The 16147-nt window shown below is 42.3% G+C and overlaps 1 protein-coding gene across 1 annotated transcript in view; it reads right to left on the reverse strand.

Moving 5' to 3' along the window:
• ABCC4 (ATP binding cassette subfamily C member 4) overlaps positions 1-16147 on the reverse strand; it is a 274755-nt gene that overhangs the window by 13762 nt on the left and 244846 nt on the right. Inside the window, exons 28-29 of the mRNA XM_007526845.3 lie at positions 14466-14638; positions 10080-10185 (exon numbers count right to left, since the gene is read on the reverse strand). Coding sequence (XP_007526907.1) covers positions 10080-10185; positions 14466-14638 — 279 coding nt within the window. The remainder of the gene's footprint in view (positions 1-10079; positions 10186-14465; positions 14639-16147) is intronic.

Below are 16147 nucleotides of genomic sequence, written 5' to 3' on the forward strand. Positions count from 1 at the left end.
TCTATAAGGCAAGAAGAGCACAGTGAGCAGTCTAGTAGCAGACTTTCATGAGGCCAGAGCCTACGGACAAGCCTCAGGGAGTGAGCAGGGCTGCCTGCAGAGAGCCCATCCCATCAGAGCACCTAATTAATTAACCCCATCAGGGCACCGAGTTTAAATTTTTTACTTTGCTTTTGATATCAGTGGAGTTCAAGCCCAGGGTCTCCTACTACGACATGTGTTCCACCATTGAGCTAGCCTTAGGCCTAATTTTTGCCTTTTCTTTTCTTTCTTTCTTTTTAAAAATTTTTTAAATTTATTTATTGATGAGAAAGATAGGAGGAGAGAGAGAAAGAACCAGACATCACTCTGGTACATGTGCTGCCAGAGCTCAAACTCAGGACCTCATGCTTGAGAGTCTAGCGCTTTATCCACTGCGCCACCTCCCAGACCACCCTTTCTTTCTCTCTCTCTCTTTCTTTCTTTCTTTTTTTTGCAACCAGGGTTATTGTTGGGGTTCAGTGCCTCCTTAATGACTCCTGGGTGAGTCTCTTTCTTTCTTTCTTTCTGATAGAGACAGAGAAACTAAAGGCTAAGGAGGAGGAAGTGGGAGAGGGAAAGACACCTGCAGCCCTGCTTCATCACCTGTGAAGCTTTCCCCCCTGCAGGTGGGGACCAGGGACTTGAACCCAGGTATGTTGCACATGATAATACGAGCACTCTACCAGGTGAGACACCACCGGCCCCAAGTATGTCTGTCTTTCTTTGATAGACCTGAGAGCCAGACAGAAAACAGAGACTTGCAGCACTCCTTCACCACTTGTGAAGCTTCCCTCTGCAGGTGGGGATGGTGGCTTGGTAACTTGTACACTCCAATGGCTGCACTGCCACCTGGTCTATTTTATTTTATTTTATTTTATTTTATTTTATTTTATTTTATTTTATTTTATTTTATTTTATGTGTATGTGTTGGGGGGGAGAAGGCGAGAACATGCAAAACACTGCTCCACCATCCATGTGATCTCCTTTATTCCCTGTTTTCAGTGTTCTCATGCAAAGCTGTGGACTAAACTCAAGACCTCACACTTCAAGACAATGGCTCTACCTGCTGAGGCACCTCCCCAGGCCCAAACAATCACTTTAACAAGCTTTATATCTAAAAGAAAGGCCTCCAGGAGTCTCTCACGTGTCCCAACTCTTCTGAGTTAAGCTATACAGCAAAGTACGCATTCAAGGCCCCAGGATCTCTCCAGGAACACCAGCTTCCAAGCATTTGCCTCCCTCTGGTTGGCTAAGGAAAAAATGATTATACATCATAACTGGGCGAGTCAGGAGGTTACATAAGCCCAGAGAAGCTGTGTTTATCACGGTTGTGTATCTGCAGATATTCCAGGGAGCTGTCCTAGATATAAAAATTAAGTGGATCCATTGCAAAACACCTTAATCCATCTTAATGGGCAGATACTTCTATGATGGAGGGGTGGCAGCCGGGAGAGGTGAAGGTAGGACAGGGAGGGGGAACAAAGGTGCCAGGAACAGCATTAGAGGGACATTCTTGATGAGGAACAGGTGGAGCAGGTAGGGGTGGCTCTGAGTTTGGGGGCCTATTGCTGGCTGGCAAGTGGTGAAGGGGCATTTGGACAAGGCTAGTATAGAACCACAGAAGAAGCCTTTCTTCCCACAGGGGGAATACCACAGTAGAGCTCACGTGAACTGTCCAGCTCCTGTATGGAGCGTGTGAGCTCCCCTCCCTCCTAATATACTGCTTCTCACAGACCACACTTCCTGCCTTCCTATCAGTTACCTTTCTCTCTAACAATCTGCGTGAAGGCCAGGATGGAGCTCAGTGGGAACAAAAGTTCCTATTGGCATGTCCCAGGTCCCCAACTCTCTCTCTCTCTTCTCAGAAAATCTGAATGAAAGCTCCTGATCTATTTTTGCAAGTGCCTTTCTCTTTGGGAACCTTATCCACACTTCCACAGAGGCTTAGCCAAGTAAAATTCTATCTAGATGGAAAAGCAGCACTTTATTTTATTTTTGTAATTGCCACCAGGGTTATCACCAGGGCTTGGTGTCTTCACAATGATACCCTTTGTATTTGATAGGGCAGAGAGAAATTGAGAGGGGGGGGGGAGAGAGATAGAGAGAGAGAGAGAGAGAGAGACCTGCAGTAAGTACTTGTTTTAACACTTTTGAAGCATCCTACCTGTAGATGGGGAGTGGGGATTTGAACCCAGGTCCTTGCACATGGTGACATGTGTGCTCAACTGGGTGTGCCACCCCCTACCCCCCAAAGCAGAATTCTATTTTATAAAATGGAGGAATGTTGGTTTACAGTATCATACCATTTTATATATATCACCTCCCATCTATATATTTGTATGAGATTCACCCCAGCTACCACCAAAGTTCCAGCACCATTAACACTATAAAAAACAGAACCATTTTCAGGGGCTGGGTGGTGGCGCACTTAGTTGGGTACACATGTTATAGTGCACAAGGACCCAGGTTCAAGCCCACAGTCCCCACCTACAGGGGCAAAGCTTCACAAGTGGTAAAGCGGGGCTGCAGGTGTCTCTCTGTCTCTCCCTCTCTATTTCCCCTTCCACTCAATTTCTGGCTGTCTCTATCCAATAAATAAATAAAGATAAAAAAAATAAAACAGAACCATTTTCTATCACTGGGGCTTCGCTGATCTGGGCTGACATTCTCGGAGGGCTGGGCGTGGGGGGAGGCAGAGAGAGAGTGTAACACCAAGGTGGCTTCCTTCAACGCGCTGGGGGTCCGGACTCAGATTTAGGTGGCAGGCATGACAACACAGCAGGCGTGCGCGATCCAGGTGAGCTACTCTGTCTGTCCGCAGAATTTTAATCGCCCTCTGGTTGGCTGTGAGTTGTTTCCGTGCTTTCTTCAAGTAGATATATATGTTACCAGTTTCTCATTTAGATCTCACTGGGAGAAACTCTACCAAAAAAATGAAAAAAGAAAAAAAAAGAACCTGCAGGGGGGTTGCTTCACTGGTGGTGAAGCACATCTGCAGGTGTCTGTCTTTCTCTTCCCCTCTCTCCGTTTCTCTCTGTCCTATCCAACAATGATGACATTAATGACAACAAGAACTATGACAGCAATAACTACAACAACAATGAAAATAACAAGGGCAACAAAAGGAGAAATAGGCAAAGCCTCTTGGCCCTTGGTGGTGAGTTTCCATAATTCCTTCCCAAAGATTCTTCTCAATGCTGACAGAGAAAACACTGCTCAAAGACAACTCTGCTGTCCAAACAGCGGCAGGCTTTCATGTCTCTTGCTCAGGCTGCCGGAGACAACACACCAGGGGTGTCAGAGAGACCGAGGTTGAGTAAGGAGTGGAGGAAGAGGCTGTGGATTGACTGGAAACAGGTCACAAGTGATTAGCTAATTCCCCAAACTACAGGGAAAGCTCCGCTGCCTTTTGCTCGGAGATAGTGGTGAGTATTAGGAGCCAGAGAATTTCTAATTTGTCTGTCTTGCTCCAGTGTTTTGTGGCAGCTGAGCGGAGGAAGAAGATTAAATTAGCTGTCATTATGACTATGTCGTGTTTAATAAAGTTAAAATTGAGAGAACGTCTTTAGAAGGCAAAATTCTAAGCCTAACACATTAATGGCACTTAATGAAGCAAAACTGGGGAAATCCCTTTGGAGAGCAAACACATAAACAAAGCTATTAATTAGGTCACAGTTGTTTCTCAACAAGCCTTTTGTTTGATTTACTTACAGTCAACAAAACCATATCCATCCGTCTTTGTGCAGAAGTATTCACCAGTGCAACACAATGTAATTATTACACCTTAAGTGCTTGCAATTACACGACTTTATGACAACACTGGTGGTTATGCCCTTAATTAGCATCTGTCACTTCTCCAGCCACTCCCTGAGGCTGGCCGCCTGCCCTTGAGAGCATTAGGCTTTGTAGCTGATTGACTTGTCGCCATGTCCTTAAAGCGGTCGGACTAACAGCACAGGCAATCGCTTGCTATCTGGGAAGGAAGCAGCTATTTCCACAGCAAGCAGACAAACACAAAATTCTCCATATAGATCCTCATAAATCAAAAGGTTGAGAAAGGGTATGTCCTGCTCAGCTGAAATCCAACTGGTAATCAGAGGATTGAGAAGAAAATATAAGATTGAAACCTGGGCTGGAACAGACATCACAGACGGAAGTTCCACCATCTTTGAAGCCAGAGCACGCCACAGTTCTGGGGTTCCTCGAGGTCCAGCCCTGACATTCTTCATCAAGGACAATTGCAGCTGATCAAAATGGCAACTGACCAGCGCTGACCAAGATGTACACGTCATCTTTATATTCCTGTTAGGACTTCTTGAGACTCTGCTGACCTCACGGCCCTGCTAGCTCTAAACTGATGGTTCCCCGATGCCAGGGCTAGAGTGGTTAGGGTTAGCACAGCTCTAGAGTTGGAAGCAAGTCAATCAGTTCACTACTACCTTAGCCCAAGCCACCAACATCTGCTGGAGAGAGGGGCACACTTTTAACAACAAAGAACCTTTTAAGCCTCTTATAGTCATCAATAGGGTTTTGACTATGAAGGAAGGAAGAGGAACAGAATGGGACAAGGCTAGAAGGGTTGAGATGGGAAGGAGGAGCTGGTCTCAATATTGGTAAACCACCAGAAGTATTTGGACAAAGATACTGGCTAGCACAGACAAATCTGAGGTACTTGAGATTTCTGAAGAGAAACCGGTGAGCAAACTAGTAACAATAAAGCTCCTCTGAGGAATGGCAGCAAAGCTGACTGGTTAAGGGAAAACTTGTGACTCAGGCCCTTGTGCAGGTGGAGCAAACACTAGTGTGTGAGATCTGCTCTATTCTGCCCTTCTACAAGAGACCGTCCATTCCAAGGTGACAGCATTTTAAAATTTAGATCACGAGACGCGGTCTCCATCCTTAATATTGCAATTAAGGATAAATAAATCAGTTTGGATGAGCCAAGATGGAGCTCCAACTATGTACTTGAAACTGTAAGATTTTTCGTGGTTGACCATCTTAAAGAAAATGACAGTAGGGGAGGGGTGGGGAGGCTGGGAGGTAGTGCACCTAGTTAAGGGTACTTAGTCCTGAGCGTGAGGACAGTGTAGCAAGACTGCAGGTGTCTATCTTCCTCTCGCCCACCTCTCTCAGTTTTCTCTGCCCTACCCCATAAAATGGAAAAATTGGTGCTTTGGCCCCAGGTCAAATCTACGGGGTTTACAGTTATATACTTAAATACAGTACTTATATACTTTCCCTATATTTGAGAGCTACTTTCTTCCCTGATCCAGCTTTCTAGTTCTTTTTCCAACTGTGACATCATCTCCCCAGACAATAACCTGGGTCCACCTGCATATCAGATGTCAGGCTCAGGCAAAAACTAGTAAAGTCATGGGCCCCTTGGAATATAACTAAAGTAGACCTACTAGCTTTTTCCAAAATGGAGACCCCAAATATTCATCTGCAATATTCCAGCCTTTAGGTTCATGATTAGTCAACAATTTGTTCTGCTTTCTATCTTAACTTTTGTTCAGCCACCAGGTTCCAGATGCTACCATAATGCCAATCTGACTTCCCTGGGCAGACGACCCCACCATGTGTTCTGGAGCCCAGCCTCCCCAGAACCCTGCCCCACGAGAAAAAGAGACAGGCTGGGAGTGTAGATCAACCTGCCAAAGGCCATGTTCAGTGAGGAAGCAACCAGAGAAGCCAGACCTTCCACATTCTGTGCTCTACAATGGTCCTGGGTCCACACTCCCAGAGGAATAAAGAATAGGGAAGCCACACCTATGAACATCTAATCTTTGATAAGGGGGCCCAAAGTATTAAATGGAAGAAGGAGGCTCTCTTTAATAAATGGTGCTGGGAAAACTGGGTTGAAACATGCAGAAGAATGAAACTGAACCACCTTATCTCACCAGAAACAAAAATCAACTCCAAATGGATCAAGGACCTGGATGTAAGACAAGAAACTATCAAATACTTAGAGGAAAACATTGGTGGAACACTTTCGTACCTAAACCTCAAGGACATCTCTGATGAAACAAACCCAATTGCAAGGAAGACTAAAGCAGAAACAAATCAATGGGACTACATCAAATTGAAAAGCTTCTGCACAGCCAAAGAAACTATCACACAAGCAAGGAGACCCCCACAGAATGGGAGAAGATCTTTACAAGCCATACATCAGACAAGAGACTAATCACCAAAATATACAAAGAGCTCAGCAAACTTAGCAACAGAAAAGCAAATGACCCCATCCAAAAATGGGCAGAGGATATGAACAAAACATTCACTACAGAGGAGATCCAAAAGGCTAACAAAGATATGAAAATTGCTCCAGGTCGCTGATTGTCAGAGAAATGCAAATAAAGACAACACTGAGATACCACCTCACCCCTGTGAGAATGGCATACATCAAAAAGGACAGCAGCAACAAATGCTGGAGAGGCGGTAGGGACAAAGGAACCCTTCTGCACTGCTGGTGGGAATGTAAATAGGTCCAGCCTCTGTGGAGAGCAGTCTGGAGAACGCAGTCTGGAGAACTCTCACAAGGCTAGACATGGACCTTCCATATGACCCAGTAATTCCTCTCCTGGGGATATACACCAACCAAAAAGACAGGTGTATACCTATGTTCATAGCAGCACAATTCGTAATAGCTAAAACCTGGAAACAACCCAGGTGCCCAACATCAGATGAGTGGCTGAGAAAGCTGTGGTATATATACACAATGGAATACTATGCAGCTATCAAGAACAATGAACCCACCTTCTCTGACCCATCTTGGATGGAGCTAGAAGGAATTATGTTAAGTAAGGTAAGTCAGAAAGATAAAAACGAGTATGGCATGATCCCATTCATAAACAGAAGTTGAGAAAGAATAACAGAAAAGGAAACTCAAAGCAGGATCTGACTAAATTTGTAGTAGGGCAACAAAATAAAAACCCTGGGTGGAGGGTGGATGTTCAGCTGGGTGAGGGTGGATGTTCAGCTTCATGGGGCAGGGGGTGGGGGGGGGATGGGGAATGGGATGGGATGGGACACAGTCTTTTGGTGGTGGGAATGGTGTTTATTTACACTCCTATTAATTTGTAGTCATATAAATCACTAAGTTATATGAGAGGGGAAAAACTGATCGAATGTCTCGAACTTTTCAAAGCACAGAATGAGTCTTTTTAATACATAGGCTGAGTCTCTGATATGTCGACTCTCTCAAAAGCCTAGACCAGGGAGAACAGAAGCAACTGGTGGCATAGCTATATGCAAATAATGTCAAAGGGCATAAAATAGTGATGGTGTATATGACACAGCAGATCCTAACAAAGGGATTTGTCAAAGTTAAACCAATTGCCAAACAATGTGATTACTGAAATAACTATCAATTGTCCTCTTAAACCCTAAGACAACAGGAATCTCCTGCTTCCTCTATAGAGCTTATGTTTCTCCCAATCCTGGAGCCTCTGGGGTGGGGCTCACTTTCCTGCATGCTTCTCTCAAGTCATACCAAATGATGCTGCATCCGCTGATTCCAACCTAATCAATGCAACGAGTGCCACCTCAGCATGCTTCACCTCAGACTGTGTACAGAGAAGTCAGGCATGGAATGCCAACCCTTCACCCTCATCACTCCGGTGAGACCTTTCCTTTCACAGTATTCTCTAATTCCATTCCAGGAGGTTCACTTCCTAACAAAGTCCCAAAACCTAGACACAGGCCAGGTTCCCTTAGATATGTTCACAGGTGTCCATAAATTAGGGCAAAATATATACCTGAAAGCAAAATACACAATAGTCTGTAGTGAGTCAGTATAAAGTTCATAATGAAATAGTGTCTACTTAGACTTAGATACCTTCCTTACCTACTTTGTATTATAGTTCTCACTTTCACTCCAAAGCTAACCTTATCAAAGCAAGAACTGAAAAAGCTGAATAAGGGCAAGAGACTGGCATACTTTAAGGATGACTCTTTAGTCACTAATAGGCCATCCCACCAGCTGGGGCCTTAGTCGGGGAGTCCTGAGATTCCCAAACAGACATGATAGGCCTAGACCTCGAATAAATCCCTCTCTCCATTGTTACTGGTCATTTCTATCAGGAACAACAAAATAGACCCTTTTGTGGGCCCCCATAGGACCTTGCCTTCAACTTGGATCAACAATGGTAGAAAATGTCCCAACCTCCAAAGGGAGGCTGGACAACATACTCTATGCTACACCTGAGGAAGATGGGTCCTGATATTGTTCCTACTCATGACCACAGAATGTGAGCTCAGATCTACAGGGATGCAGAGATCACATAGGCTTCTAAGCTGAATATGGGCCCCAGATCACATCAAATCGATGGGGTTTACAGTCAACAATATTTATACCTCTTTCCTATATTTGGGGGCTACTCTCTTCCCTGATTCAGTTTTCTGGTCCTTTTCCCAGCCATGACATCATCTCCCCAGACAATAACTTGGATCCACCTGCATATCAGATTTCAGGCTTATGCAAAACAATAACAAACAAACAAACAAACAAGCACTAGTATAGCTACAGGCCCTTTGAAATATAACTAAAATATGCCTACTAGCTATCTACAAAACGGAGAGCCCCTCCCCCCAACTCTTCATCTGTACTACTCCAGCCTTTAGGTCCATGATTGTTCAACAATTTGTTTGGCTTTGTATGTTAACTCTCTTTTCAGCTACCAGGTTCCAGATGCTAGCAGGTTGCCAACCAGACTTCCCCTGACAGACAACCCCACCAATGTGTCCTGGGGCTCCATTCCCCCAGAGCCCTTCCCCACCAGGGAAAGAGAGAGACAGGCTGGGAGTATGAATTGACCTGTCAACGCCCATGTTCAGCAGGGAAGCAATTACAGAAGCCAGACCTTCCACCTTCTGCATCCCACAATGATCTTGGGTCCATACTTCCAGAGGATTAAAGAATAGGAAAGCTATCAGGGGAGGGGATGATATACAGAGGTCTGGTGGTGGGAACTGTGTGAAGTTGTGCCCCTCTTATCCTATAGTTTTGTCAGTTCCCTTATTATAAATAAAAAATTTAAAAAATATATAAAAAAGAATAGAGAAGCTATCAAGAGAGGGGATGAGATATTCTGGTGGTGAGAATGGTGTGAAAATGTACCCCTCTTATCCTATAGTCTTGTCAATGTTTCCATTTTATAAATAAGAGTTTAAAAAAATAAAGAAAAAAAAAGAGAAAAATGGCCACCACAAAGAAAAAAAAAATTTATTTATTTATTCCCTTTTGTTGCCCTTGTTGTTTTATTGTTGTAGCTATTGTTGTTGTTGGATAGGACAGAGAGAAATGGAAAGAGGAGGGGAAGACAGAGAGGGGGAGAGAAAGATAGACACCTGCAGACCTGCTTCACTGCCTGGCCTGTGAAGCAACTCCTCTGCAGGTGGGGAGCCAGGGGCTTGAACTGGGATCATTATGCTGGTCCTTGAGCTTTACGCCATGTGCACTTAACCTGCTGTGCTACCGCCCGACTCCTTAGGAGCAGTGGATTTGTAGTGATGGTATCAAACCCCAGAAATAACTCTGGAGGCAAAATAGAAAAAAAATTACAATCCAAAGTGAATTTCACATGTGAGTATAGGAAGCCCCTGGGCATATTATTTAATGCTATGCATTGAGGATGTATTTAATACCTAAGTACTTATTGCCCAGAATGAGAGAAACAATGAACAGGATATTGCCATAGAAGGTTTTTGTTTGTTTGTTTGTTTTAAATCAAGTGTTAAAAGAGACTGAAAAATAAGATCAGAAGAGAAAACACAAGTAGGACCTAAATGGGAGTTGGTGTATGGCACCAAAGTAAAAGACTCCGGGGTGGGGGTTGGGGGGTGGGGGTGCAGGGAGAGCACGGGTCCTGGAAACACATGACAGAGGAGCTAGTGGGGGTTGTATTGTTATGTGGAAAACTGAGAAATATTATGCACATGCAAACTATTGTATTCACTGTCAAATGTAAAACATTAATTCCCCAATAAAGGAGAAAAAAGAGAGACTGAAAACATCCCAACATAAATGGCAACATGAGGGATTCTGTGGGGAAGGGTCTTACCATGATTTTGTCGCTGTCGATGACGGTGTTTAATCTGTGTGCGATGGTCAGCACAGTGCACTGGGCAAATTTCTCACGGATCTTCTGTTGTATTAACTCGTCAGTTCTGTGACCCAAGAAAGACTCCTTAGCTCCGTCAACTCAGACTTAAGATTTTTATAAAGCTTATATATTCTTTATAATGTTTTGAAAAAACAGTACCATAAGCCATGCTTATTAGTTTTTATTATTATTATTAAATTTCTTTTACCAGAGCACTGCTAAACTCTGGCACTTTGGCAGTGGTGTTGGAATTGAACCTGGGACCTTAGGATCTCAGGCAGGCAAGTCTTTTGCACAATCACTAGACTGTATCCCCACCCTCAGACCCAATAAACGACTCTAGTTTTAAAAAAGCTATATATATAAATTTAGAGATGCATTCTTTTGTATGTGAACCTGGGCACCAAGGAGAAGCTCCACAGATGGTGAAGCTTTAAAATGAAAAAAGAAAAAGAAAAAATAGCTTTAAAAAAATCAGCTCAAATAGATAAACTAGAACTATTGGACATTTTCAGAGTCATTCATCCCAAGAAACTGGAATACACATTTTACTCAAATCCACATGGGTCATTCTCAAGGATAGACCATATGTTAGGCCACAAAGACAGCATCAGCCAATTCAAGAGCACTGAAATCATCCCAAGCATCTTCTCAGACCACAGTGGAATTAAACTAACAATTAACAATCAACAAAAGATTAGTAATAGTCCCAAAATGTGGAAGCTCAACAGTACACTTCTTAACAACCTCTGGGTCAAAGAGGAAATCAAGGAAGAAATCATAATGTTTCGAGACTTCAATGAAAATGAAGACACAAGCTATCAAAATATTTGGGACACAGCTAAGGCAGTACTGAGAGGGAAGTTCATAGCTATACAAGCGCACATTAGGAAACAAGAAAAAGCACAAATAAACAGCCTGATTGTACATCTTAAAGACCTAGAAGAAGAACAACAAAGGAACCCTAAAGCAACCAGAAGGACAGAAATCACTAAAGTTAGGGCAGAAATCAATAACATTGAGAATAAGAAAACCATACAAAAGATCAATGAAAGTAAATGTTGGTTCTTCGAAAGAGTAAACAAAATTGACAAACCTTTAGCCAGACTCAACAAAACAAAAAAGGGAGAAGACCCAAATAAATTGGATAGTAAATGAAAGAGGAGATATCACAACAGACACCACAGAAATTAAACATATCATGCGAGGCTACTATGAACAACTATATGCCACCAAGCTAGAAAACCTGGAAGAAATGGATGATTTCCTAGATACCTACCAACTTCCAAAACTAAGTAAAGAGGAAGTGGATAACATGAACAGGCCCATCACAGCCAATGAAATTGAAACAGTTATCAAAAACCTCCCCAAAAATAAAAGTCCTGGACCAGATGGTTTTACAAATGAATTCTACAAAACTTTCAAAGAAGAACTAATACCTCTACTTTTAAAAGTTTCAAAGAAGATTGAAGACACTGGAACACTCCCTGCCAGCTTCTATGAAGCTAACATCACTCTGATACCAAAAGCAGACAGGGACACAACCAAAAAAGAAAACTACAGACCAATATCTCTGATGAATATAGATGCTAAAATACTGAACAAAATTCTAGCCAACCGGATACAGCAGTATATTAAAAAGATTGTTCATCATGACCAAGTGGGGTTTATCCCAGGCATGCAAGGTTGGTTTAATATACGTAAATCATTCAATATGATCCACCAGATCAACAAAAGCAGGGCCAAAAACCACATGGTTATACCAATAGATGCAGAGAAAGCCTCTGACAAAATACAACATCACTTTATGATCAAAACACTACAAAAAATGGGAATAGATGGAAAATTCCTAAAGATAGTGGAGTCTTTATATAGCAAACCTACAGCCAACATCATACTCAATGGTGAAACACTGGAAGCATTTCCACTCAGATCAGGTACTAGACAGGGCTGCCCACTATCACCATTACTATTCAACATAGTGTTGGAAGTTCTTGCCATAGCAATCAGGCAGGAGCAAGGAATTAAAGGGATACAGATTGGAAGAGAAGAAGTCAAACTCTCCTTATTTGCAGATGACATGATAGTATACACAGAAAAACCTAAGGAATCCAGCAAGAAGCTTTTGGAAATCATCAGGAAATAAGTAAGGTGTCAGGCTACAAAATTAACATTCAAAAGTCAGTGGCATTCCTCTATGCAAACACTAAGCTAGAAGAAATTGAAATCCAGAAATCAATTCCTTTTACTATAGCAACAAAAACAATAAAATATCTAGGAGTAAACCTAACCAAAGAAGTGAAAGACTTGTATACTGAAAATTATGAGTCACTACTCAAGGAAATTAAAAAAGACACAAAGAAGTGGAAAGATATTCCATGTTCATGGGTTGGAAGAATTAACATCATCAAAATGAATATACTACCAAGAGCCATCTACAAATTTAATGCTATCCCCATCAAGATCCCAAGCACATTTTTTAGGAGAATAGAACAAATTCTACAAATGTTTATCTGCAACCAGAAAAGACCTAGAATTGCCAAAGCAATCTTGAGAAAAAAGAACAGAACCGGAGGCATCACACTGCCAGATCTCAAATTGTATTATAGGGCCGTTGTCATCAAAACTGCTTGGTACTGGAACATGAATAGACACACTGACCAGTGGAATATAATTGAGAGCCCAGAAGTGAGCCCCACACCTATGGACATCTAATCTTTGACAAAGGGGCTCAGACTATTACATGGGGAAAGCAGAGTCTCTTCAACAAATGGTGTTGGAAACAATGGGTTGAAACATGCAGAAGAATGAAACTGAACCACTGTATCTCACCAAATACAAAAGTAAATTCCAAGTGGATCAAGGACTTGGATGTTAGACCACAAACTATCAGATACTTAGAAGAAAATATTGGCAGAACTCTTTTCCGCATAAACTTTAAAGACATCTTCAATGAAATGAATCCAATTACAAAGAAGACTAAGGCAAGTATAAACCTATGGGACTACATCAAATTAAAAAGCTTCTTCACAGCAAAAGAAACCACTACCCAAATCAAGAGACCCCTCACAGAATGGGAGAAGATCTTTACATGCCATACATCAGACAAGAGTTTAATAACCAACATATATAAAGAGCTCGCCAAATGCAACAACAAGACAACAAATAACCCCATCCAAAAATGGGGGGAGGACTTGGACAGAATATTGACCACAGAAGAGATCCAAAAGGCTGAGAAACACATGAAAAAAATGCTCCAACTCTCTGATTGTCAGAGAAATGCAAATAAAGACAACAACGAGATACCACTTCACTCCTATGAGAATGTCATACATCAGAAAAGGTCACAGCAGCAAATGCTGGAGAGGGTGTGGGGTCAAAGGAACCCTCCTACACTGCTGGTGGGAATGTAAATTGGTCCAACCTCTGTGGAGAACAGTCTGGAGAACTCTCCGAAGGCTAGAAATAGATCTACCCTATGATCCTGCAATTCCTCTCCTGGGGATATATCCTAAAGAATCCAACATATCCATCCAAAAAGATCTGTGTACACATATGTTCTTGGCAGCACAATTTGTAATAGCCAAAACCTGGAAGCAACCCAGGTGTCCAACAACAGATGAGTGGCTGAGCAAGTTGTGGTATATATACACAATGGAATACTACTCAGCTATAAAAAATGGTGACTTCACCGTTTTCAGCCGATCTTGGATGGACCTTGAAAATACCATGTTGAGTGAAATAAGTCAGAAACAGAAGGATGAATATGGGATGATCTCACTCTCAGGTCGAAGTTGAAAAACAAGATCAGAAAGAAAACACAAGTAGAACCTGAAATGGAATTGGCATATCGCACCAAAGTAAAAGACTCTGGGGTGGGTGGGTGGGGAAAATACAGGTCCAAGAAGGATTCAGAGGACCTAGTGGGGGTTGTATTGTTATATAGGAAACTGGGGAATATTATACATGTACAAACTATTGTACTTACTGTTGAATGTAAAACATTAATTCCCCAATAAAAAAAAATAAAAAAAATAAAAAAAAATCAACTCAAGGGCAGTGAGCAAAGGCAAGAACCCAGGGCCACAAAAACAGAAAAGAAAAAAAGAAATGCCCTATTTTATAGAAAAAAAATTCTTTATCACAAATTGTCTAAAACTATCTTAGGGTTCCTGATGATCTCAAAATAATAGTAACTTATTTTGTTCTCTTCCTCTGTGTTCCAGAATATATGTAACTGAGAGGTAGCAGAACACCTGGAAGCATTTCTCAGAGCCATTAAACGTTCTCCACTTGCCACATTTCAGACTCAGGTGCAAGGCTGCAAGGACCTCAGGTCTGTACCTGGGATCCACATTTGCTGTTGCTTCGTCAATAATCAATATCCGATTTTTCCGGAGGATAGCCCTGGCGAGGCATACCAGTTGTCTCTGTCCCACACTGAAGTTTGAGCCTGATTCCGCTAGTTCCGTGTCCATTTTACCAGGAAGGTCTTCAATGGTTTCTTTAAGTTGCACCTGTAAGTGGAGAAAAAAAAGAGTAACTTTTCCCTAAAGGCACTACCTTGGAAACAAACCCTCCTGGTAAGAGTCTGAGGTCCTCCAAGATGCCTCCTGCCTCCCAGATGCAACTCCATGGTGGGGAGGTGTGTGTGAGGGGGAGAGTTACTTCCAACCGACATTCACGGAGGAAGACGGTAGAGGTCAATTCAGGCCAGAAATATTCTGGCATCTGAACACAAACTTGAGTCAAGATTTTTCTTTCTGCCATCACTAGAGGCAGCATGTCCATACCACGCCAGTTACATTGAGAAACATACCACAGGCTCTATAAAAAATCACTCTCAAGGTAACATACAGCAACTTAACCATGGGCTTTCTTAATTTTTCAGCTAGAACGTAAGTGGAAGAATTCATGGAGACAGAGAGCCTAAGAGTGACTGCCTAAGGGTAGAAGGGTTAACTGCAGGTATGTGGGAACATTTTTCTTTTCCTCTGGGGGTGGGTGATAGAATCTACTTCTAAAACTGGATTGTCGTGATGGTTGTGTAACTATAAATTTACCAGAATCACTATCACTGAATCACATTTAAAACGGGGCAGTTTTCTGGTATGTAAATTACAGCTCAGTGAAGGTGGTGAAGAAGAAATCATCTTGGGGCCCCCAGCCCTGCCAGAGCCCATCACTGAGGAATTTGTCCTTTGAGCTACCAAGCTGTAGATTCTACCGTGACACCATCCAGACTTCCGTAGGCAGACGACCTCACCAATGTGTCCCAAAGCCTTGTCTCTCCAGAGCTCAACCCCACTAGATAGAAACAGGCTGGGGATATGGATCAACCTGTCAATGCCCATGTCCAGAGGTGAAACAATTATAGAAGCCAAACCTTCTACCTTCTGCATGCCATAAAGAATCTTGGCCCATACTCCGAGAGGGATCAAAAATAGGGAAGTTGCTGGTGGAGGGGAAGGGATACAGAACTCTGGTGATAGGAACTGTGTGGAATTATACTTAAAATTTTGCTAGTCATTATTAAATCACTAATAATAATAATAATAATAATATATTTCTTGAAAGCCCTGAATGATGGTAGGGAGGACCTAGGCTGGGGGTGGGGTGATTGTTTTGCACAAGTTGAGAAATTTTACATGTATTGTAAACCATTAATTCCCCCTGACTAAATATATATATATTAAGGAAGTTTCTTGAAAACTGAAGCTACCTCTCCCAAGGAGACGAAAACAATAAAGCTAAGAGGGGTATTTACACTTGAGTCAAATTACCCAAAGTGCATTTTGAATAGAAAAAAAAAAACCAACACAATGATTGCAGAAGTTAACCCCAAACAGTTGATGTCAAGCATGACTGAACATCAGAATTACCAGGGGAGTGAGTGATGAATTTAGTCACTTAGGACTGGGACATAGCATTATTGAGAACTCCACCAGCAAATCCACACAGCATCAGAGTTGAGAGACACTGAACCAAAACAGACAGAGACCCCCAACATAAATCAGCGAAAAAAA

Source organism: Erinaceus europaeus, chromosome 5 (assembly GCF_950295315.1).
Source record: "Erinaceus europaeus chromosome 5, mEriEur2.1, whole genome shotgun sequence".
Lineage (NCBI taxonomy): Eukaryota > Metazoa > Chordata > Mammalia > Eulipotyphla > Erinaceidae > Erinaceus > Erinaceus europaeus.